General features: G+C 36.9%; 1 protein-coding gene across 3 annotated transcripts; it reads left to right on the top strand.

Annotated features, from left to right (window-relative positions):
• Positions 1-8,256: 8,256 nt before the first annotated feature.
• Positions 8,257-12,732, top strand: LOC110766386 (BNR/Asp-box repeat family protein). 3 transcript variants are annotated; one of them, XM_021969707.2, is made up of 10 exons: positions 8,257-8,564; positions 8,881-9,055; positions 9,177-9,263; positions 9,513-9,640; positions 11,127-11,223; positions 11,321-11,398; positions 11,482-11,513; positions 11,628-11,707; positions 12,003-12,226; positions 12,422-12,732. In XM_021969707.2, exons 1-10 carry the CDS (start codon positions 8,362-8,364, stop codon positions 12,443-12,445), a joined length of 1,128 nt encoding a protein of 375 aa, XP_021825399.1. In that variant the 5' UTR covers positions 8,257-8,361; the 3' UTR covers positions 12,446-12,732. The 3 variants fall into 3 exon arrangements, with proteins under 3 accessions (XP_021825399.1, XP_021825398.1, XP_021825397.1); XM_021969706.2 differs by having other exon boundaries at positions 8,899-9,055; positions 11,482-11,707; XM_021969705.2 differs by having other exon boundaries at positions 11,482-11,707.
• Positions 12,733-26,348: the final 13,616 nt, after the last annotated feature.

The raw sequence follows: 26,348 nt of genomic DNA, 5'->3' as shown, positions 1-26,348 counted from the left end.
GGGTTGTCTTATCCAATTCCAAATAGAAGACTTCATGGCAGGGAAATTCTGAAAACTAGTCTTTAATTTTTACCTCATTGAACACTTAGCCATTTTTTAGAATTTACAGACATTAGAATCCGTGCCCCTCTGAGTAATGCTTTAGGCTCCTCAAATAGCCCATATAGTTAGTTAATGTAATAGAATTGAAGACCTTCTAGAAATGATTGCTGGGGAATTATAATTCTACATAAAAAGGGACAAGAAGACCTTCTAGAGCAATACAGAACCACTACATGGATGAAAATGATTTTAGAGAATAAACTTAACAAGATATTCATCAACTCATTCCATGTAGGCATATTGATCAACTAAAACACAAAAGTCAAATGAATTAAACTAAAAGCATTATGATTTTCCCACTCCTTTTTTATCCACTTACACTCCATTTTTCTAAACAAAAAGGAGTGTAGGTGGATAAAAGGGAAGTGAGAAAATCATTTACCTATATTTAGCTTAGGCACTAAAGTAGGCATTGGGTTTAACACTCTCTTCAGTGTTGGAAAGGGTATCACTATAGCCAAACATTACTTTTACAGTTTTACGACATGAGGTTATTTCGGTTTTTACTATATTTTGTGTTTAGTTTGTGATTAAGGGCTTGTTTGGGAGTGTGATAGGTACCAAAAACCAGAAAGAGATTGTTGGTGCTAAAAACTAGACAGGTAGTGGTAAGACTTATTGTATTTTCTAATTGACACAAATTTATATGCAAACAACCAATTAAAAATACCCGCAAGTGCACGAATCTATTGAGGTATAGATTATGTAAGTACGGGGTCGATCCCACAAGGAACTATCGGCTTCCTATGAGTTCTAATTTGAGCACGTAAAGAACAATAATTTAACACACCACACATGCACAAATTCAGAATGGAAACTAAAAATGAGCAAAGAAAAGTAAGAGAAATGAAACAACACAAGAAACCAAAGAAAAATACAAACAGCACTTTCTATCACCCTTTTATCACCATTTGGACAGATTCGTTTCTCTGTTTTTCAGCTTCGACCTCTGTTTAGTGTTTGGCCTATAACTTTCCAACAATTTGTCCAAATTTCACGTTCTTTATATGGTTGGATTCAGCACACAAAAAGGAAGAATACAGCCCGGATCAAAATCCAAAACCAAGTACAAAAACAGACAAAACGCGATGACAAAAACACACCACGTTTCAAACAATGTAAATTTAAATTTAAACACACAAATACAATTTTTTGGGGGGGGGGGGGTGGGTGGTGGGTGTTCGGTTCATTTTTACACATGATTTTTCATGTTATTCACCCACTATTTTGAGTTAGTTCTTGACATTTTATAGCTTTTTACTTCCTTTTTGTGTTTTCTTAGATTTTGCCTTGGTTGGGATGAAAATGAGCTAAAAGTGCATTATTAGTTATAAATTCTGTTTTTGTTCATTTTCGTAGGTCAACTTCTTGGCCTGGGATCAACATGCTCTGGTGCTCGGATGAGGTCATGATCTTCATGAGACTTGTTCCAATGGATGTTAACTACAACATATCCAAATTTGAGCTCCATTGGACAAGTATTGCCTATCCAACCAATCCATCATGTTACCACAGTTCTGGAAATCCGGATTTGGCCAGCTTTTACCTCCCTTGTGTCATCTTAACTTCTTGTTACCATAACTCTTGGTAACAAGGAATTACATTTGTAAAATAGATATTTTCTGAGCTTTTGACATCTTTGTGAAGTCAAAGCTCCATCATGGCAAGGGGACAATGGGCTAAGGCTTTATCAAAGGTGGTAGTTTTATATTAAAAGGTAAAAGCTGGAAAGGAGGAGAGAGGGAGGAGAAGTCAAAATTGCAATCTGATATTGGGAGCCTTTTGATCGTGGGAAATCAGGCTATTCCACATTCTACACAACTTGAGAGCAGCTTTTGGGGAGCTAAGAGCAAGGAAGGAGAAGGAGGTGCAGCCAAGGAAGAAAGGAGAAGACTTCCACCATTGAAGACTTCAAGCTTTCATCATTTCCAAATCTGTAAACTCCTTCTAGTTATATTTCGAGTTTGTATTTGGAATAAGTATGAGCAACTAAACTCCATAGCTAGGGCTTAGGTTGAAGCCCTAAACATGATTACCTTATTGTTTTGATGCTTGAGTGTATGAATTTCTAGATGTTGTTGATGAACCCCATTCACTAATTGAATTTTATGATATGTGTTTGCTTCCTTTGCTTAATCACCTTAGGTTGTATGCATGTAGCTAAAGTTGAGAAGTTGTGTAAGATAACCAAGAACACAATTTCTAATTAGCAACAAATGATTGAACTTGTTTAAGTGAGCATCATGTGAATTGGTTTCTTGACAACAATTGATGAATTCCAATTCACCAAATTAATCTATCCTTGATGTGTGTTTTCCTTGATTGATTACCTTTGAAAGCATGCTTCTTGAGGTTGTTGGGATTATGTGTATCTTCATGTTTTCCTAAGCAATAGATGGATGGAGTAAGAACCATCCATGTGAATTGGTTTCTTGAATACCTAATGTAAACACCATGCTATTAGGGTTCTTGTGATGTTCATATTCTCTTTGAACTTAATGGGTTTTCCTTGCAATCGAATCAAAGTACGAACCATACCTAGGTTCGGTTATGAGGAGGGCACAAGTATTGTAGCACGAACCATGCACTTTACGTATATTAGAGAGAATCAATGCATCTTGAGCCACGACCCATGGTCTTGATTGCGAACATCTTCATCAATACATTTAGAGTTCATCACTTGAGTATCCATGAACATGGGTAGAATTGTTTAGGGTGGATTCCGAAACCCTAGTGTTTGTTACATTTTAATTTCACATTTTGATAATTCATCTCTGCCATTCACATTTAAATTCAAAGTCCATTTACTTTCATGCAATAGAAATAGGTCACTTGAACCAAATCAAAAAACCCCCCCAATGTGTGTGTGAGTTGCGTGTTTGACACGTTTTGTGTCTTTGTCACTGAATTTTGTTTGTTTCCGTAATTGTTTTGGACTTTTGGTCCGCGTTGTGTTCTTGAATTTTCTGTGCTGATTCCAACCGTATAAAGAACGTGAATTTTGGATAAACTGTTGGAAAGTTATAGGTCAAAAACTGGACAGAGGTCGAAACTGAAAAACTGAGAAACGAATCTGTCCAAATGGTGATAAACGGGTGATAGAAAGTGCTGTTTGTGTTTTTCTTTGTTTTCTTGTGTTGTTTCATTTCTTTTATCTTCCTTACTTCATTTTTAGTTTCCAATTTGTATTGTGTTTGTGTGTTGTGTAAAATTAGTGTTCTTTACGTACTCAAATTAGAACTTATAGGAAACCGACAAGTTCTTCGTGGGATCGACCCCGTACTTACATAATCTATACTTCATTAGATTCGTGCACTTGCGGGTATTTTTAATTGGTTGTTTGCACATTAATTTGTGTCCTTTTAGGAATGCAACAGTGGGTGGGGTTTGGTTTGGTTCAAGTGACCTAATTCTAATGCATGAAAGTAAATGAACCTTAAATTTAAATGTGAATGGCAGAGATGAATTATCAAGGTGTGAAAATACAATGTAACAAACACTAGGGTTTTGGAATCCACCCTAAACAATTATACCCATATTCATGGATACTCAAGTGATAAACTCTAAATGTGTTGATGAAGATGTTCGCAATCAAGACCGGGACTAGTGGCTCAAGACGCATTGATTCTCTCTAATATACGTAAAGTGCAGGGCTAGTGCTACAATACTTGTGCCTTCCCTATAACCAAATCTAGGTGTGCTTAGTACTTTGATTCAATTACAAGAAAAACCAATTAAGTTCAAAGAGAATATGAACATCACAAGAACCCTAATAGCATGATGTTTACATTAGGTATTCAAGAAATCAATTCACATGGATGATTCTTACTTCATCCATTTATTGCTTAGGAAAACATGAAGATACACATAATCCCAACAATCTCAAGAAGCATGCTTTCAACGATGGCCAACCAAGGAAAAACACACATCAAGGATAGATTAATTTGGTGAATTGGAATTCATCAACAATATCTAGAAATTCATACACTCAAGCATCAAAACAATAAGGTTTTCATGTTTAGGGCTTCAACCTAAGCCCTAGCTATGGAGTTTAGTTCCTCATACTTATTTCAAACACAAATTCAAAATAAAACTATAAAGAGTTTACAGATTTTGTAAGTGATAGAAGCTCAAGGTCTTCAATGGTGGAAGTCTTCTTTTTCCTTCTTCCTTGGCTTCACCTTCTCTCCTTCCTTTCGTAGCTCTTCAGCTCCAAAACCTGCTCAATAGCTCTCCCTCAATGAATTCCACGTTCAAAGGCTGATGCACATTCCCTTTGCTCCCCTCCCTTTCCTCCTTTTCAGCTTTTACTTTTAATATTCTATTGCCAAAATCTTCACCCATTGTCTCCTTGTCTCCTTGCAAATGATGAAGTTTTGTTTTAAAAGTATATTCCAAGGCTCCATTTGACTCAGGAAATCCCACTTCAAATGTAATTCATTGTTACCAAATGGTATGGTAACAAGTAGAAATAAGATGCTATCAAATGGGGGTGAAAGCTGGCCCAAAACAGAATTTCATAGCTGTGGTAACATGCTGGATCAGCTGGATAGGCTATACTTGTCCAATGGAACCCAATTTTGAATATGTTGTATTCAACATCCATTGGAACAAGTTTCATGAAGATCTTCACCTCATCCGAGTACCAGAGCATGCTGATCCAAGGCCAAGAAGTTGACCTACGAAAATGAACAAAAACAAAATTTATAACCAATAATGCACTTTTAGCTCATTTTCATTATAACCAAGGTAAAATATAAGAAAACACATAAATGAAGTAAAAAGTTATAAAATGTCAAGAATTAACTCAAAATAATGAGTCAATAACATGATAAATCATGTGTAAAAATGAACCGAACAAGACCAACTTACAGAAGATATGGATGATCGAGGGATCGGATCTACCTTCAGTAAGTGCTTTCCCTTAAGCAGGCGAACCTAGATCTATGCTAAAGAGAGAAGAAAGCAATAGGTGAGACCTAAGGCACCGGTGTGGTACCTGCCGAAGGTCCTCTGATGCTAAAGTTAGCTTAAGGAGAGAAGAGTTAGCTTATTGTTGATGCAAAGGCATGTATGTCAAGTAGAGCTCACTTACTCTAAACCTTGGGGCAAAGGTTTCTTTTATAGGGAGTTTTGGGTGTCCTCTTAATGTGAGATGTCAATGTGGGATTCGTGGGAGTACCCTCAGAGGCTGCCACGTGTCCCATGGGGAACTCGAGAAATTCCTACGAGATACCTTTTGGGAGGCTGAAACAGCAAGGAGTGTCGAACGCAATGACAACTCCATTGTGGGCCGGTCAGTCAGCAATTGGCATTTGGTGCTAGGGGTGCCTACCGATTGTGAGACTGGACCTGTCAGCATAGGCTATAGGGCTGTAGGGGTCTTTTTGTTCCAACAGCCTGACGAATGGGCTTGGGCTGCCGTAAAAGGAAGACAAAACAAAATTCCCCAATGCCTGAGTTCAAGAACCAGACTCCCAAAAGAGTTTTGAAAGACTTGCTGAAACCTTAAAAAAAATACTTTTGGGTTCTTTTCACCAACAATCAGAGGAACGTAACAAATTGATTAGTGACTTGGCTTGAGTAGCTTGTGGCATGGGAGCTAAGCCTTCACAAGTTTAGCAATTTGAGAGAGAGATAAAAGCATGAATTTCTTTAAGAAGGAAAAGGTTCAAAGTGGGAAAAGGAAAATTAGGAGGGTTTCTATCTCAGAAAGAGAAAGAACAAACGATGGAAATAAAAGATTGGTGTCTGAAGTAAATTCCAGTTTGCTTGACAAAGCTTGGTCGTGCTCCGGAATGGTGTGTTTTTCTGGATAGAGGAAGCTCTCTTTTATAGGCATTTAGAACCCTAATTTCATCGATCCTCCATTCCACTTTTCCTTTGCTTTTTTCCATTTTCTCCTATTTGGTGAAATTTCTCCAACCAGAGTGTATGGGTAACAGGCTCTTTGGGGTTCCAAGGTTTTTTTGAGCAGCTGGACCTCCCCATGGGGGTGAGGCGCCACCTGCTTTCCTTCTTGGTTTTCAAAATGGAGCTTACAGAGGAAAAGAGAATGGGTAGATTCATTTGTCCAAGGGGTATTCTTGTCACCTATATCGATTTCCTTTGGTCCCTGCTATGGCTCCTTGTTGATCGTCTTGGAGTTCTGACGAGGGTGGAACACGATGCTAGATTTTTACAAAGCGCTAGGCTGGGCTTTGCGTACAGTATTGGGTTATTGGCATGCTACTTCCAGCATCCGATGGGTTTTCATCAAGCTGCTGGAAATAGCCCATTTGTTTTATTTTGGGCATTTTACTGATGTGGGTTTGTCTAAGTGTTGCAGCAGACTAGATATTCTCCTAAGGCATTAATTTTCTCCCTCTCTCATGCCAACCCATGTGTTTGGGCCTGAGGAACGGGCTTGAGTTTTAATGCTCCCAAGTGGCTTAAAACTTCCGTTCTTCGAACCCTCAATGGGCCTTGTGATTGCTTGTTCCCGTCCATACCACAACCTTCTCAGCAAGCCCCAGGTAATTACGTGGCTTGGGCCCACCTAAGCTTGTAGCACGGCTTGGTATTAGAATAGCAGTCCTTTGCATAGCAACGTGTGTTTATTTATCCTGCTTGCGCTTGAGTTTTATTGTGCCACCATAAGCTATGATCGAGCCAAGTAGCATTAGATAGGTTGGTGAGTGTGAACTTATAAAGCCGGTGCATTTTTTGCCCTTTTGCGCATGCTTGCTTGGCGTGACACATGGCTCACGGCTCGCGCAAATGCGTCTGGCACGTTTCCTTATGTCCTAATTGGGCTCCTCTCACAATCAAATCTTTGTCTTGGGCTAGGAATAAACTCGGGCCCGACCCCCTGGATTTTTTGGGTCTCAACAAGGGCCATGTTGGGGGTGGAATCGGTCGTGGGTGCCGAGGGCTCCTACCGATTCTTGAGCTGGGCTTGCCGGCATGGGCCACACGGGGCCCTACTTGTTGTCAAACCCTTTCCAAGTGTCATGACATGACAAGCCAGTCAGATATGGTACAAACATAGATAAACTAAAATAAACGATTCTTCATTCATAAGTCCAAAATGGCCAAAGGCCTCAAACTAAATACACTCAGAGTGTGAGCTCAACAATGATATTACCTAAAGATACTGAAAGGAAATCTAAAGAGAACGTTACACGTGTCTATGAATTGCTATCAATAGGCCCATTAGTCAAGGATTCTAACATAATGATTTTGGATAAGCGAGGAGAATCACTTCTCTATATAATCACTTTAGGTGGTTTAAAGTGATTTTATGGAGAAGGATAAGTAATTTTGACCCTCATATAATCACTCCCAAACAAACCCTAAGTTAATTTGTAACTCTATTATCTCTAAGAGAGAGCAACTCTCATGTAACATGTTGTATATCTCTTTTTCTTTATATCTTTCTTATCACATACGAACTACACAATGATATCGAACATGTTACATGTAAGTTATTTACTAGGAGTGTTTGTATAAATTATATAGACTGGAAAACTAAAAAGACAAACAACATTTGTTTTTATACAAACTATATTATACTTTAATTTAATCTAAACTACGGGGATGATGATTCAAACTCAGGTGTAGAGTGGGAAAAAGACTTTCATGAAACGGGATAACACTATTTGTTATCTCTGACCAATAACGCTATGACACAAGTGACAACACCTCCACGTGGCATGACATTATTGGCTAGGGATAGCAAAATAGTGTTACCCTATTTCCAACTAAGTGCCCATATCTATGTCAAATAACATTTTTGACTTGTTTGGCTCATTTTCCACTTTGATTCATGTCGCCTCAATTTTGGAAATTTTGATCACGAATCTTTGTAAGTTAGCAGGTCTAACATCGTTGAAAAAAATTAACGAGCTTCTTATGTTTTGGGTTGACTGCAAATATATGGAAAGGCAAAAGTGTCATCTCATCATCTCATGTGATGGTTGTGCATATTGCAACGTCGGATTTCATCTATTAGTTTAATTTGGACTTGAGTGCAAACTAAATCAAGTTACGAGACAAAAATTGAAATGATAGGACTAAAGTGCAAAATTAGTACAAAGTATAGAGTACAGCTGTGAAATGACTCTCTCTCTCCCTCTCTCTCGCTCTCAAAGTAAGTCAAAGCCATCACACTCAAATTTATTTATTTTATTTTCATGCCATGGAAAATGCGTTAGGTACTCTACATACAAATTGGTTTGAGGAACTTGTTTACTTCATGAGGCATTAGATTAAGATTAGATGAGAAAAATGTGGAAATCAGTGGGAAGCATTGTGTTGGTCCTGTTGCTGCCTTTGTTTCTGTTTTTGATCTTTTCAATCTTCAATGTCTGTGATCTGAATGACCCACTATCTAGATTTGGAAGCAGTTTCACATTCAATTCCAGTCTCACATATAATGCCCACCACCACCTGCTTCACCCCTTTTACGTTTTTCCCACCAGGTGCTCTACGACCCTGTAAACTCTCTCCTTTTCTTTTTTTTTTTGGAAAATTTGAAATTATTTCTTGGGATTATTTGGCTTTCTTTTGTTTAGTTCATGTTGGTTTCCTTTGTTGTGTTTTTTTTCTTTTTCTGGTCATGTTATTTGATGATGCTTTACTTGTCCATTACATTGATTCTTACAAAGATGACCAAGCTTTTGCTTTCTGTTAGACTCATTGGTAACTATAAAATATGTCCATCAAATATAAAGATGATTAAGCTAGACCTTTTACAATTATGTTGTTCCAGAAATTTTTATTAACACGAGAATACAGTTCTGAAAAATTATGCAGGAAGTTAGATAGAATATTTGCCGAAACCACGTTGTCTGCGCCCCCAAGTATAAGTATGAGGAAGGACAGTATTCTTGAGGGGCCTGTGTTAGAGGAATACACATTTGCTGCAAATTCTGCTCCTTTCAATAGCTGCCATGCATCTACCATTGTTGAGGTTGTGCAGGACAAAATAATTAGAAAATAAAAATGAAAGATTTGTAGTTCGTTATGATTAGTAGCCATTATTTTCCCCTGGAGAGGTTAACCAGACCAGTGCTTGTTTGTTGTTCGTATAGGTTGATAAAGATCACTTTTTGGTTGCCTATTTTGGAGGTACATCGGAGGGAGCACCAGATGTGAAAATTTGGTTGCAGACATACAAGGTAGACAATACATACAATCCACAAGGGTTGCTCACTTTATGAACAACAAAGGTGTACCCTTATTTTTCTGTTGTCTGGTTAATGTCATCTTTTCTTTTGATATAAATTACAAAATGCACTGGAACGGAAGTTATCATTATCCCATTTTAGTCTAGTTGACTGACAGATTCATTCTTAAATTTCTTGGTAAAGTCCTCATCAGACTTTTATATGAATTCCTAACACTAAGAGTACAATTTTTCTGAGCAGAATGGCTATTGGCAGTCACCTGTCATTGCTGATGAACAACCTGATGTTCCAATGTGGAACCCTGTGCTATTCAAACTTCCATCAGATGAGCTGCTGCTGTTCTATAAAATAGGACAAGAGGTTCAAAAGTAAATTTATTCTACAACTATCTATAAGCTTTTGCAGTCAAGTTTTATTAAAATCTTCAGTTTTGACTTTATATCTCTTTCTGAGTATGTCCCTAACTGTTTTGTATGTCTTTCTGAGAATGTTGTTTGGCTTATACCACACAAACAAACAGAAAAGGAAAATGAATGGGATTGTTCTACATGATTTGAAATCGCTGTCCATGTCGTGGCATTATATTTATTACTAGATGAAAATTGTTCATGTAGCTCCCAACTAGCTTAACTGGTCAAGTCTCTTGGTTTAGCACTAGAGACCAAGGATCAAATCGTTAATCCACTTAGGTTGGTAGCATTTATAGTTAGTGAAACGCTGCTGCCAGTACCCCCTTTTATAATCTAGACCTTAGACCAGAAGATTTCTTTTTTTATTTTTCGAAAAAGGATTAGGGGTAATATAGTAAGTTACGGGTAATTAACATTAATCTTACAGTGTGGGTGGCATAAAAGAAATGCATTTAGCTCTGTAGGCAATGCTGCTGCTGTTGATGGGTGGTTCATGCTAAATACTGTTAAAGAGCTAGAGGTTAAGTTATTAGTCTCATAAAGAATGTGCCTTTCGCTGTTATTATGTTTTGTCAAATTTGACTTTAAGTACTGACTGAGAACTGTCCTCTACTTTTTGATGGCCCAAGAACCAAAGCTGTTAACATGCTCTGATCACAGGGTTATGATTCATCCATCCACCAGGTTTTGTTTTCTGTCAACTTAGAACTCAGGAGTACAGAGTGGCAATCATATAGAAACAGGTCTTGTTCAACTAAGGCATAGTTTTTCAAATTTTTGGAATCTTCAATTTAGATCATCAAGTCCACTATTCTTTTTTTATTTGGTTGGGAGAGAGGGTGTCTCGGGGGAGTGAAGCACAAAGGAATCTGTCTGACAATGCAAAGATTTAGTACAGACCTTATGCATGCATTTCAGGCTTCCCATCTGTTTCAAAATGCCATTATTGATATAGATAAAAGGTTCTGACTTATCACCAAACTGAGCCGCAGAATTTGAACCTTCTTTGTTCTCACAAAACTGACCCAGTATAATTCATCCATTCATTACTAATAAAATCTTTTCTTTTTTTATCTAATAGATGTTTTGTTTCCCTATGATTTTAGTTCAATATTAATGAACCCCTTTCGAATGTTTTAACGTAAGCTGCAACTCAGTTTCATATGGTCTCTTTATGATACCCTGTCAAACTTAACTATTAGAATGAATTTAGTTTCGGCTTTGTATGCTTGGTGCATATTCTTGGATAAGTACTTTTTGTTATTACTATGGTTAGTTAAAACTTTTGTATTCACAAGTAATCATCTGTTCTATGTTTTATACTTATGCTCCTTAACATTTTTTCCGTGAAATGCAAACTCAATCGGACTAATGATGTTTTATAAGCTTATTATGTTCCTTTCATTTGTTAGGTTCTTCTAACTTTCAGTTTGATGAATATCAGATGGAGTGGTTGCATGAAGCGATCACATGATAAAGGTGTTACTTGGACAGAAAGAGAACAACTTCCTCCGGGTATATTAGGACCAATAAAGAATAAGGTAGTACTTGAACTCATATGATAACTTTTGGTACATGTCATCACCGTTGATATTAAAAGGCTGCTTATGCTATGTGTTCTGCTTTACTATTCTGCAGCCTATCTTGCTGGAAAGTGGACTTTTGCTCTGTGGATCCTCTGTTGAAAGCTGGAACTCTTGGGGGGCTTGGGTGGAGGTTGTCACAGAAACTCAATTATGTAGGGTGGTTAACCTTTCGGTATGTTTCGGATGGCTGCCTAACATAAATGATTTCAACAGGTCGCAACAGATTCTGTCAGGTCCTGGAAAAAGTATGGCCCTATTTACATTGAAAATGAAACTCTTAGTGTGATTCAGCCAGTTCCTTACCAGACTGCAGAAGGGACCTTGCGTCTTTTAATGCGATCCTTTGATCACATTGGCAGAGTTTGTATTTCAGAATCCTATGATGGTGGCCAGAACTGGAATCATGCAATCCCTACAGAACTCCCCAATCCAAACTCAGGTTTATGGCTGAACTACAGTTCTCTTGTTGTCGAAGGCAGTATATGCATCCAAGTGTGATAATATGTTTACCTGGATTTTCAAAAATCAAGTCCATCTTGTTCAAAATGGTTTCTGAACTTAGTTTTGCTTCAGCATCAGGTCTTTTTCTGTAATTTTTGGTGTTTGCTGTTTATTTGAAGTTATGGATGAACAAGGTTAAATGAATGCATGTAACATGTATATGTTAATTAAAGGCCTTTTTTCGTCTTTGCATTCGCATATTTAATCTTGGTTTACTCCAATTTTCTTATTAGGTATTGACGGGGTAAAGCTAAGAGATGGCTCTACTGTACTTGCTTATAATACAGTCTCAAGGGGTGTACTTAAAGTTGCACTCTCCAATGATGATGGGGACTCATGGCATGATGCTGTGACATTGGAGGAGAATTTGGGAATGGAGTTCTCATATCCCGCTGTTATCGAGGCTAGTGATGGATCTGTTCACATCACTTACACTTACAATAGGACACAAATTAAGGTACCTCTTTGAATTTTGATATTCAATTTGCATTTTAATAAATGAGATCCATGGTTGATAAAATATTCTTATATGATATTTTAACCATTCAATAAATATATGGTTTACTGTCTTCTTTTAGTGGGTGTTATTCTGAGATTCATGTAGATAATTTCTCAATAGGACGTGTAATTTCTTATGTCATTTATTTTGCAGCATGTTGTCCTCAAACCAAATTGATGCAGTGACTCATGAACAAAGAAAACAAGAAGACATGGATCATTCTTTCTGCATTGCAGGCCACTTAGTGTCATTACCTGTACAATACCATCACTTGTACTAAGCCCTTCATGAACTTCGATTCTTTGAAGTATAATACCTATTTTGTGCAGCAATGAAGTATGGACTGTATCAAATATCAATCTTTCGCCTTCCCTTCTCTTCTTTCAATTTGGATTTTACTTGTTGAAGTTTGTTTGTGTTAAGGTACTTTCCTTGCTCTGGAAGTTAGTTAATTTAATTGTTCCGGTCTGCCCTTCTATTCTTTCAATTTGGATTATACTTGAAGTTTGTCTGTGTTTAGGTACTTTCCTTGATCTGGAAATTAGTTAATTTAGTTTGTTCCATCCGGCTTGTAGAATGCCATCGGTAAGTTTTACTCAGAATCCTTAAGCTGTCATATTTAGTTCCTGCCGATAGGGTTGTTTCTATTGTTTGTGACGCTACTACAATTGTTATTATCATGTACAATGTTTAATCTATTATTTAGTTGTACAGAACTGCCTTTCAAATTTGGTAGCTTGCCAAAACACTTGAGGATGTGATACTAATTTCGAGCACTCACAGGATCGAACGGGTTTGTTTACTTTGTTAAGTATGCATAACTATAAGGGTCTCTTGCAATTTTCTTCTTGGATAAAAATTCTCTTATCTGCAGTAACTGTTATCTTGAGTAACTTAGTACTAATACAAAAGGTAAAATCTGTACAATGTTTTATGTCCTTAGTTAACAAAATAATTTTCTAATGCTATCTGCATTCCTGCTATCTATCATAAATTTCCACAAACAAAAATAAATAAATTCAAATCTCAATTTTCTTTTTTCTTTTTTCTATTTTTATATGTTAAGTTACCAGTAGAAGCAGGGATGTATACTTATCCACTGATCGAGAAGATTATTTAGAACAAGAAAACGTACTTGAAATTTGAGTTCTTTGAACTTTTGTTTTTCTTCCAATTGTTTTGAGTTATTTGTGAAGGGTAGCAAAATCAAGTTTTTCCCTTATTGACAGGTCAAACCTTTTTTTTTTTTTTTTGGAATACAAGCGATATTAGAGGATGGGGAATCAAACCTAAAACCTCGGGTGCAGGAAAATATGCCTTTGACCACTTGACTTCTTACTAGTGGTCAAACTTTTGAGTTTTGAGCATTGTCTCATTCCTAACAATTGGTATCAAAGTTAGCACCATGTTCAAGGTTCGAGTCTTGTGATAGGCAGCATTGGTGGAGCCTTGTGGGTTGGAATTGGACTGGGCCTTGTGGGTCGGCGTGGGGATTGGATGGGCTGAGACTTTTTAAATTTGGGTGCTTTAGTTGAAATCAGTTGCCTTAAAAGTAGTTTCCTCTTTCAAAAAAAATATTGGAAGAGGATTGGCAATCTTTGGTGCAAGAACCAACTGGTTTGGAGAGTATATTTACTCGCCACTCTTAATCAGTGGTGAGCATTACCACCATATTAATGGTCATTGAATGAGTTGAATTTTTGAGATTCGTGTAATATATAGATTTTATCACACTCATTCAACGACAATTAGTATGACGGTAATGTTCACCATCATTTAAGAATAATGAGCAAAAATGTTCACACTGATCCTTGCTAGTGTTATGCAGTCAGACTAATGGTATTATCTTGCTGACTAAAATGCCGGCCAAAAAACAAAAAGAAGTTTAGTAGTTTAGTGATTAAACTTCTTTGGTCACTGTCATATCTCCATGTGCCCCAGCTTGCATTTCATGGGTCACATTGAATGCCGTAGCTCCTCTCCCTTTATTCATTTCACACTCCTCTTGTCAACCTTTCTCCACTATGCTTGTGTTTACTTGCACCAAAGCACTCAAATTCATTTTACCAAACACACAAAAAACCCAAGTGTACAACCAAACAAGAAAGGAAGGTAGAAGGTGGAATACTTTAGTCTTCAGTCTTTTTGCCATTTTTCTAGAAGATGTTCTAAGGCCATGTCTATTCTGAAACCCAAACTTTTAGGATCAAATTCAAACTTTTGGATCCAATTGTGGTGGTGGGTAAGAGCCATTAACTTCTTTGCTCCAATGTGTTGGACTTTTTTTTCTTTTTTTTTTCTTGAGTCTCTCTCTCTTAAAATGCGTCTCACAATTCACTTGGCTACTGACGTCAGTTACTAGGTTTGTCTGCACAGGCCTCACAATTTGGGACCCTAAACTCAATTGCCCGTCTAGGCGGAAATGCTATAATGAGGGGGTTCAATGTAGGATCCATCCCACCATCCAACAAGAGAGAGAAAGTGTTGGAAATAAACTTTTTAAATGAATGAATGGTGGGATAGAACTCCACATTGAACCCCCTCACCAAAATCCCCCTCATTATAGAAGCTCCTTTCGTCTTGGCTCAAAAGAAAATTTAGAGATGGGGTTTTTTTAATTCCACCATGCCCCCAAACCCTTAGAATATAAGAGGGAAGCAGGACCGAGAAATTAAAGAGAATTACTTGTCCAAGAGCAATACAATGTATGTGAGCATAACTGCATCATGCTCTTCCAAATTCTATATTCAGATTTACACCGAATTCTCACCTGTAATTTAATTTCTGCTCCCCCAACAACAAATAACATCTAATAAAATCCCCAAAAGAAAAAAAAAAAAAAATCATATTCCCATGAAACATCAACTGAAGCTCGGCGCCAATTCCGGGAGTTCGCACGTTTATTTATAGAAAACTCACCTTCACTTTTTGCATTAAATGTGAAACCCTTTTTCTTTCTGTCATCTGAAAGAAACTTTTCCGACCCATTTATTGTGGAACATAAAGAGAGTTGAATTCCATGCCCTAAAGAGAAGAAAAGAGAGGAGAAGAAAAGAAAGAAGAAGAAAAAAGGAGAAAAGAATCCAAAAACCCACAAACATGGCCTAGAAAAAGTCAAGGGCATAGTATCAGAGAGCATAAATGCATAGCCAATTTTGTAGGGTTATCATGGTGAAAGAAAAAAGTTTCTTTTGATCTTTGCCCTCTCTGAATTTCTCTAAAGTTGCTGTTAAAAAGATGTAAATCCTGGACACAAAAGTGCCATGCTTGCTTTCTCTTCTTTATTGGAATGTAATGTAAGTTTCTAAATCAGTCAGCTTTTTGTTCACTGTTTACAAAGCGCATGTTTGAGCTTCAATAAAAGCAGACCACCACCATCACCTTTCTATCTCTATCTAATACACAGAAAATCTAAGTGCTGGATTTCTTGGTCACTTTGCAACTCTATATTCTTGGGTTTTATAACTTTTGGAATGGGTTCTCTGTTTTTGCAGCTTTTAGTAGGCGTTATACATGTGGGGCTTTTTTAACTTTCTCTTTAGTTGTTTTGTCTTTACATTGTGCTTGTTTTTACCCATGTAGTAGCTCCCTCAGAATCAGAATCTTTCAGCCTTTTTTTTTTTTTCAAATCCCAAAGTTTTTACCCTAACATAAATCCCATATAATAAATCTTAAATCTAAAAGGCTTAACCCCGCAGAGCATCTCCAATGTTCAAGTGCAAATTACAAATGTGAAAACCACAAGAGTGCTAGGCTTTAATACCATGCCAAATAAAGTATATGTAAATTTTCAGATATATATTCTTCTTCAATATGGGGGTATTTATAAGGGTTAATTTTAGTTTGGTACTGTGGAAGCAAATATTCACGGATCCTAGGTCAAATAATTAATCCAATCACTATGGGAATTATTTGATTCTTACTTAATTGGGGATTTGATTAATCAAATCCCTAATCAAATCAATATCTCCAAAGTGGAGAAGAATAATTCATTTCCATGTGTGAAATTATTTTTCCAAAACCCTAGCCTCCGATTCTCCTATAAATACATGGCTACGCACAAGGTTTGAGGTCATTCTAAACCGATGTCTGAAACTCTTCAGAAATCCCCACTCACAAACCCTAGCCGCCACACACACACACACACACTCTCTCTCTCTCTCTCTCTCTCTCACACACACACACACAAGGCTCCGGCCCCTCGATTCTCCCTGAGAGAAATATTTTTCCTACACACAGTTGACCTAATTTAGGCATCAGAAGACCTTTGGCCAACACCCCTCGGGTGTGGTCTTTTCACTCCCTGTTGTTTTGTAGGGAGAAAGAGAAGCAAAGAGGAAGAAGGGATCTTCAAATGAATATTCTTTAGGGACGAAAATCACTCCCACCTATACCCTACAGTTGTACCCTTGTTTGGGCCTGGTTGAAATTTGACCGGGTTAGGCCCGATATCCGACAATTAAATTAACATTGAGCCCAATCAGTGGGCCTAATCAATAAGGTTAGTTGGAAGCCCAAAATCATAAAGGTGGCCGAATATTTACATGTGGCTGCATACATCAATCTGGCCGAGCACATCAATACAGTCGAGAGCATACAAGTGGTTGAGAGCCTATATGTAGCCGAAATTGTAGATACGTCCGAATGGCTAAAAGCGACCGAATACGTGAAATCAACCAATACTTAAATAAGGAGAGAGATAACCTGTAGGAGGACTTTCTCATAGGTTACAATTCAAATATAGAAGGAATTATGCCAACTTGATGGTCAACAGAAGTTATTGTGGGAGAGCTCAAGATGGAAGGAAGATCAAATCAAAAATTATTATTCACATTAAATCACATGCATGTGACATGGAATTGAAGATATTCTAGAGCAATTATGATTGATTTGAAGGCCAATTGACAACCGACCAAATTGAGACGCACCGAAGCCCCTATAAATACCAAGCTTATGAAAGAGAGAAAGGACCCCCGACACAATACACAACTTGTCATTTTACATTCTCTTCAATTTCTATCCTAGGAGTAGCATAATGTAGCCACAGCCTAGTTCTTATTTTTTCCGTTCTAGTTTCCGTCAATTTCAATTATGCCTTTATGTTCTTGTTCTTGTTTTTCAATTCTATTTCAATTACAATAATTTCAATTCATGTTATCTTTACTGTTCTTCATAATCTAGTTTACTTTCCGCCCTTTACTTTACGCACTCGCATTTCAATTATTTAATTTATGCAATTTACATTATCGCAATCGTCTTTACATTCTTTATTTTACGCACTCGTCTTTAAATTATTTATTTTACGCACTTTACTGTCCGCACTTATCTTTCAATTATATTTAAATTCAAGTACCTTTTACTTTACGCACGTGATCTTCGTTTCATTACATTTCACCTTCAATCTTCATCTCCACTCATTCCACATCATTTGGTTGCTCACATAAAGCCTTGACTCCGAGGTAGTGAAAGAACCTAGGTCGTGAGGAGGTTCCTTACTCGGCCGAACAATTGTTTGATTAAAGTCAGATTTCGGACGCATCATCTACTCACATTCCATTCAAGCCTAATTAGTGGCTTATTGGTGGCACCCCCCGCACTCAATTAAAGAAGGACCAAAAACTCCTTCAATCGGCCTACCCGGCCGAAAAGAGGGAAACAACCCTTAAGGCTTGTTAATCAATGCACTTTCAATTTTAACAATGCAGTACCTTGGATTAGTCAATTTGTTACAATGTGGCTCTGTCGTTAGCTAGGTTGATCATCAAAAAATCAATTAAGTGGAGGGTTGGGTGGTGGTGGAGTGGGTTATGTGCTGTGTTTGCGAGAAAGGATTTTTATAAAAAAAAATATTTATTTATTTATTTAATATTTAATATTTAATTCCAACTAAGCAAAAAAAAAGTAGGCTCCACAAATGACACATCATTATTTAACATATTTTCTGGGGTCAACCTAACGACACAACTACACTGCAACAAATTGATTTGGAGAAAGTGCATGGACTATCATGCCTTAAGGGTACAACTGTAGAGTACCAAACTGAAATTAAGTAAACCCTAAAAGAGTTAGGGTAGGAAGAAATCCTAATTACAGAATGACTCCACAAAAGGTAAGAAGTTACATAAAAGAAAAGGAAACTAAAATTCCTAAAATAAAATAATTTTCACCAACTCCAACTTGAGTGAGAGGAAAGATATAATGTGACAAAGGCGTCATACTACCCTGTATTTAGGGTTGTTTAAATTTATTTTTATAATGTAAACAAATAAATCTATTAAAAAGTAAGACATAACAGATAAATTCAATTACTCGCGTCAAGTAGATAGAGAGGGCACACAAAGGGACATTAATTTTGGGGACAGCAGATGCCAACCCATTTCAATTTGGATAGGAGTCATTAATTCCTATTCTTGAACGAGTTTAGGTATAATGGTTGTAAAGTTCAAATCTGATGTAACAACTCCCATAAATAGCACGTCCATTTGCTTTTGCATAACTATGATCTAGAAGTTTTACTCCAATGTGAAGACACTTTTTACAATCTGCATCAAAAAGATCTCAAGTGTATTCAAGCATATTATAGATGATAGTCTTGTTTATCACTATTAAAGAACCTTGAGCATATAACGGTCCAAGAACAGTATTAGCAATTAATCCATTGAACAAGACATCAACTCTATCTTGAACCAACACGGGATTGTCAACCAATTTCCAATTCATCCTGTAAATTTCGTTAATCGTGTCAATTTTACCAAGGAAATTTGAATCTGAATATTTTAAGAGGCAACCTACCATCCAAATGAAAGCTTTTGTCCTGAGTGGGCAATGCTTAGACAATTCAAGTCTTGCTGCATTGAGACATCTTTCACATAATGCATACCTTAAATACACATTTTTCATGATCATTTTGTCCCCATTAACAATTTAGAATTACAATATAGCATTAAATGCATTCTTTTTTTATTTGATTTCATATGGGTATAATTGAAAAATTAAACAAACTTTGTTTTACATTCCTATACAAACCAAACATGTGAAAAGAAATAAAGTGATATTTCTTAGTTACTTTCCAAGGATTACCAAACATGCGAAATGAATCTCCATTTCCCATCCCCTGGGAAATAACATGGGAAGTGATTTCCCTTCAAATCCGTTCCGTGAACCAAATGGGGCCTCAATGTACTAGAGAAGAAAAGGAGGGTAATGATGAATAGGAATTTTTTTATGTACAAATTTTAGGTTTTTAGGTGAGATAAACAATATTATGGTTAATTTCAATTTAGTACCTTGAATTCTCACTCTTAGAGCACCTCCAGCCTTTACCCAAGACTGGGCAAAAGGCCCCCCAAGGCAGCCCAAGACAGCTCCAGTGGAAGAAAAATGGCCCGGGCAAATGGTGGGTCCCATCGAACTGGGCAAGCCCACGGGCAGATCTTGCCTGGGCTGCAGCCCGAAGGCGCTGACGTCAGGGCTAATGTTACGCTGACGTCAGCGAGTAAAAAAAAATCCAAAAAATCCAAAAAAATTTCAATTTTTTTTTTTTAATTACCAAAAAATTATAGATATTTTCCCTATAAATACATAACAATTTTATTCACTTTCTAAATTGTTTATATTTTGTTGCATAATATTTTTTTTTTTCTTGCCCTTGCCCTAGCCTTCCAAGGGTGGAACCAACTAAGGCAAGGCTGGCACTATTCATGTGAATAGTGGCAGCCCTTGCCTTGCCTTAGCCTTGCCTTAGCCTACATGGGTGGAGGTGCTCTTAAGGCATGTTTTCCCTTGCACTTTCAATTTCAACAATAAAGTACCCTATATTTGAAAATTTTTTGCAATGTGACTCTACCATTAGGATGGCTATTTAAAAATCTATTAAGTGACGACGTGGCTGTTTTTATAAAAAAGAACTTATGAAAAATAAAAAATAAAAGATGGCAAGCAAAAGAATGTGATGCCCTGCCTAAACATTGGAGCTCTACTTAACATTTTAACATTTTGAGTGGAGATGCTTAAATGAGTTATATCTATAAATAATTAAAATCTCATCACTCACATATAAATTAAATCTCTAAACCTAAAGGAAAAAGGAGGACCTATATAATTCAATAAAGATTCATAAAGTATGTGTTTGGGGGTGGTCAAATTTTCCCAAATCCGCCAAGGTGAGATCCGCTGAGATAAGGCCCACTGAGGTCAGATTCGCCAAGGTGAAATCCGCCAAGGAAGAATCTCCAATCTTCCAAAAGGCTGGTCTCCAATCTGCCAATTTGGAGACCTCCAAACCGCCAAGGAGGAATCTCCAAATCCATCAGAGGGTTGGTCTCGAATCCCCCAAAGAGGAATCTCCAAATGCTCCGAAGGGTTGGTCTCGAATCCCCCAAAGAGGAATCTCCAAAACCTCCAAAGAGTTGGTCTCCAATCCCCCAAGTCAGAGACCTCCAATCCGCCAAGGAGGAATCTCCAAATCCTCCAGATCTCCAATCCACCAAGGAGAGGTCCACCTAGACCAAATCTGCCAAGGTGAAATCTACCAAGGTGAGATCTGCCAAGGTGAAATCCGCCGAGGTGAGATCCGTCACAGTAAGATCCGCTAAGGAGGAATCTCCAATTCTCCGAAGAGTTGGTCTCCAATCCGCCAACAAGAGGTCCACCTAGACCAAATCCACCAAGGAGGGACCTCTCATTGGCCAAGCATGTGGCCTCCCGTCAGCCAAAGGATGTGGCCTCCCATCGGCCAAGCCTAGAACTCCAAAGGATTAGAATTCCAGAGACTTAAAGGTTACAAGGTTCCGCCAGATGTCAAGCCAAAGTTTCGTAGGTGTTGCGCTCCGCAAATCTCACGGCCTGGTGTTCCGGGCCGAGGGGATCGGCGTCGACACGTGGCGTCCATCTCTTGGCGCGGTGCGGTTGTGCACGGGCGTGCCAGCACGGTCTACCGTGCGTTTTGAGGGTGATATGATTGGATGAGTGGTTGGATTGTGCGCCTGTTTGAGTTTGACTTCTAATCAAACGATTGTGGACGAGAGATGAATTGATCTCGGCCATCAGGTTCACGGCTTGAGCTATAAGGCCGTTAGTGGTCGTGTTTCTGGTGGATGTTTAGGTGGTGCTCTGGCACGTTGCTGGATAACAACGGTCGTATGATATATGGGATGAATGAAAGAGTAATAAAGATGGTGCTCCGACGCCTTGAAAATCAAGGGCCGTATGATATATTGATGAATGAATTTTCCTACAAGCTGTCACTACTCCTAAGAAAGCAAGTAAAGATATTGAAAGTGCATTACAAGGAAATGAATGACAAAAGATAAATGACAGGAAATTATAATTTTCTTCGTGGGAGGCTTGTGTTTGGTGTTGAACCCTTCAAACGTAGTTGGAGCCTGGTATTTATAGGAGGAGTCCGGGAGAGATAATCAAGACTGAAAATTTGCATGATGAGCTAGTGGGTAGTCACGTCGGCATTTGGGAACGTGAAGCATGGTGGTGTGACCCCTTAAATCCCGGCCGCCGCCCTGATCGTGGGTTCTGCGTCTTGGGCCTTGGAGGAGCATTTAATGCTTGGGTCTGATGGTTGGTGACTTAATCTTTCAAGTTGTAAGATTTTCGCACCTAATCCCTGATTTTACTTGCCATATTCTGACTTCAATCACTTCCTCTCTCCCCCTGCACATTACATGCTCTTACGTGACGTGGGTCTTCTGCTATAGTCAGAGGTGTCACTTCGTTGAAAAGAACGTGGGACCCTGATGCCACGTGGCGATTTAACTTTCCGTTCTGGTCGTGCATTTCGTCCTCGGCCGGGAATTATCGAGGCCGTGATGGCTTTGCCTTTACAGCCCACCTTTGTCTTTTCGAAAGAAAATGAACAACAACTTGCCATGTTCGGCCTGAGGGAAAGCGCTAGGGCTAAGAAGAAGTCTCTTCGGTCATCTTCATGGCCGAGATTTATTTGGCACAAACAGTAGGTCCAAGCCCAACCCATGGAATCAAACCCAAGATTTCCAAAGGATTTTTATGCACGTGGCAGAAGTCATATAAGGGAAGAAATCAAGGAAATTGATGACAATACGTAATATTCCAAATAAAGAATGAATCAAACAATTAGAGGATTTCCCAATCCAATCCCACATATTTAGGCGAAGGGAGAAGGGATGCCTTATTTAAAACTCATCAGATGAAAGGAGAAGGGACACACATCATCAGACATACAAACCTATTTTTTTCGTCTCACACTTTTCTTTTCCTAGACTTAGGATTTTACTTTTCAAGCACGTAGACTAGACGAGTTCTTCGTTTTCCAAGTGTAAGTTTAATTTCTTGCAATTTAGATTATCTTGTTTTTAAATTCATGTTTAGTTAAATTGTTTTGTTATCGAATTCCCTTTAAGTTTAATCTTAGTTCTTTATCGTTCTTGTTATTTTCATTTCGTTCTTAAATTTAATTTACCTTTGTTTATCATTTAATTTACATTTGTTTATCACTTTGGTATAATTTATTGCAACTTTAATTCTTTTCATTTAGTTTAATCACATCTTTAATTTATTTGCATCATTCTCACTAAAAAAACCTAAAAATCACAAAAAGAATCCATGCAAAGCCTAATCATCCTCGAATTCGAGGAAGTGAAAGAACCTAGGCGAAGAATAGGTTCCTTGCTTGGTCGATCAATCGTTTGCTCTGAAGTCAGAAGTGCAACACATCCTTCCAACCCTTTCTATCCAAGCCATTTAGTGGCTTGGTGGTGGCGGCACGGCTACGCATTTTGAAGAATGACCAAAAGTTCCTTCTATCGGCCACCTCAGCCGAAAAGAGGGAAAGAGTATGGGGAAAAAAAAAAAAAAAAGGGAAAATAATATTTCTTTATAGGTATAGTATAATTAAACAAATTTGTAGTATGAAAATCAGGTTATTAGTTAGTAACTTAACATGCCTATATATATAGCGACTTGATGTTAATTTTGCATTTATAGTAGTTTCAAATGGATTTTTTTTTTCCTTTCAAGAATGACTACTATTTAAGTATTATATTTTCTTTTGATACGTTGGAGGAAATCGAGCCCCTAAACCTATAATAACCGTAACTCTTTTCTCCATCCTTGAGACTTAGATTTTCATAGGAAAGTTTGAGTTCCCTTTCCATTTAATCTCCATCCAAATATCCAAAATATCACTTTTCAAGTGTGCTTGCATGTAACCGCATGTTACATATTATCACCACATCATCGGTATTATTCTCTCTACGGCCGGCAGGTAACCGCATGTTGATTTGATTTGGGTTCTTTTAGGACCACTCAAGAAGATATATAAATATTTAAGTGTGACATAGAGAAAGTGGCTTTTTTTCATATATAAACTAAGATATTAGCCAACTCCAAAGCTTCTTTATTTAGATCCTTCAGAACAAAGATAGGTTTGTCTCCCACCTACACCTGCATTCCCAAGTTTTGTTACTTCAGAGGCTTTCCTTCACATGCTTGTACATAGGAAAGCCAGTGGTTTCCTTTATTTTAATAGAAGCCTCCCTTTTTTTTGCTATTTTTAAAGAAGAACCTAATGAACGGGTGCCTAATTTGATTTCAAATTACAGATACCTTCTGGCTTTTTGTTCTGTAGATTATATTTGCAGATTTTTTGTTCCAGCTGACCCAATTATTGACTACCCAGAATGTTTCTTCATTGCCACCAAGACAAAATTCTTCATTTTGTTTACAAATAAATTTGACAAGTCGTGTTTTACCATGTTCGTGTTGTGTCATATGAAATTATCTTAAATTTAAATTTAAATATGACTCATCAACTTACCGTGTTCAAATTATTAAACTCAAACTCATTTGGGTATCTTCAACCACCCTAGTTACCCTCACAAAAGATATACAAATACTGAAAAGTTAGAGAATGTATACGAGAGAATCAAATTTACAAAGGTTAAATCCCATATATTTATAAACTAGGGTGAATTTTATTTTATTTTTTTTTTGGTTGTTGAGAAAAACGATACATTCAAATGACAAGAAAACATTATAAAGATCCTCAATTAGCGCATTCTTGAATGATATTGGGAGGACCCCTATACCATAAACGCGTGCTTTCAATCGACAAAGCAAAACAAGCTAATCTATGGGCCACTAAAGCAGAAAGCATAATCTTACAGTCTTCAATCAAAAATCAAAGATCAAAAATAAAAAATCCACTAAAGCACAAGTTTAGAAAGTGACAATTCATATACGTTGGCCCCTCAATATTATATATATATATATATATATATATATATATATATATATATATATATATTGTTACCAATAATGAATATCTATCTGTTAAGCAATGCTTTCGAAGTTTCAATGGCCTTCATAAGGTCCCTCATTATTGAATATGTCGAGTAATAATATATTTGATTTATAGATCGTTGAGGATAAAGGATTGAATGATAATCCGAGATCATTTATGAATGTAGTTGAAAGTGGGTTCATTTCTAATTATGTTCAACTAATTTCTTATGAGTTACCCATGAATTGATGAGTGGTAAAAAATTGGGTGGTGGCGGCTTCATATTTTTAGTTCTATATCCTTGTGTATTATACAATTCATTTAAGAAATATCCATTTTCAAGATATTAATAGTGACCAAAAACCTAAAAAATAATTTTAGTGTGGTGATCATATCGTCACATAATCCAAATGTTATGATATATGTGGAAGAAAAAGTTGATATTTCATGAACCTATGGTATAATATGAAACATTTTTGGGATGACACTATTTTAATATAAGTGGACGACAAAGTTGTTATTTCATCGTTTTAGAGTGTATTAATAATAAATAAATAAACGTATTATAGCATTAGTGGATTGATAACACCACAAGATAGTGTGACGGTGACATTGAAAAATTTCTCAATATAGTATTAATAAACAAATTCATATATTATAATATGAGTAAATTCATAATATGACGTGACAGCGAGTTGATGTGATTTATATGTTCATTGATAGAGAAATAGAGAAAGTGGTGAGGTCTATCACCTTAGATTATTGTTGTTGTTAATATAACTTAATAATAGTGCAACATGTATTCATGAAGATTTCCTGTCACTAATTATATTTAAATTAAAGAATGTAGGCCCCTTTAAGAGACGGGCATCTAGGAGATTTGTCTTAACTTTTAAAAGCACATTTTTAAAACCTAACTTTATAGTTATGTTAAAATGAAACCCATAACAAAATTAATACATTAATGTAAGGATTAAGCTTAAGTGTCTCACGTAGGCATGTCTTCCTTTTGCGATGTACCCAAAAGGATCAGTCATTCTTAGAAAGCTTTTGTTAATTTCTTCCCATAAAGTTGAATGCTTATGTGTAAAGTAGAAGCGATTAGTGCTTGACAAATTAAACCAAATTTCCACACAATTAGTGGAGGAAAAAGTAGCTTTTTTCAGCCTCTTCTAGAGGTGGGATTTTCTATTGTTAGTAACTCATAAGTAGATGATATGTTCTATCAACAAAGCTTTTGAGTTGGAGATTCGGCATCTTTTCATAGCCATCAGGGAAAAAAGAAAAGTTCTTTAGTTAAAATGAACAAGTCTTTGATGGGCGGTGCCTCCTATCATCAAGGCTTTACTCTTAATAGACAGAGTATGATCATAAATATTTCAAAAATCTTGTTGTGGAAGATAACCAAATTTCACAATGATTATATATACAAAGCATCTAGATAGAGAAAAAAAAAAACCCAAGAGACTATATAGCCGAGTAATAGGTGTGTGAATATTCATCAACATTCATCAGCATGTAAGTTTAATTTATAAATAGAAAGGAATATTCTTCTACAAGATATTTAGTATGTTAAATTTTAGATTGAAATTGATATGACAAATTTATTTTAACTCAATGTTTTATTTAATCCTCAACCGATCGAACAATCTATGTTCATGCAAATTAATGCAAATTAATGTTCATGCAAATTAATAAAATTCAGCTAAAAGGAGATGCAATAAAAATCAATAAGTAGGCTATTCTATTTTTGCTTTTAGATACACCTTTGAAAGGCATGTACGAGTTAGGCTAGTTGGTCATCCGCCC

Source organism: Prunus avium, chromosome 1 (genome assembly GCF_965620075.1).
Source record: "Prunus avium chromosome 1, drPruAviu1.hap1.1, whole genome shotgun sequence".
NCBI lineage: Eukaryota > Viridiplantae > Streptophyta > Magnoliopsida > Rosales > Rosaceae > Prunus > Prunus avium.
Note: the sequence above shows the minus strand (reverse complement) of the source record. Positions and strands in the feature narration are given on the sequence as shown.

Excerpts from the sequence above, each read along its gene's own strand:
- LOC110766386 (XM_021969705.2), top strand. The coding sequence starts at position 8,362 with ATGAGAAAAATGTGGAAATCAGTGGGAAGCATTGTGTTGGTCCTGTTG. Across the intron at positions 9,641-11,126 it reads ATAGGACAAGAGGTTCAAAA|ATGGAGTGGTTGCATGAAGC; the intron begins GTAAATTTATTC and ends GATGAATATCAG. Across the intron at positions 11,224-11,320 it reads TAGGACCAATAAAGAATAAG|CCTATCTTGCTGGAAAGTGG; the intron begins GTAGTACTTGAA and ends ACTATTCTGCAG.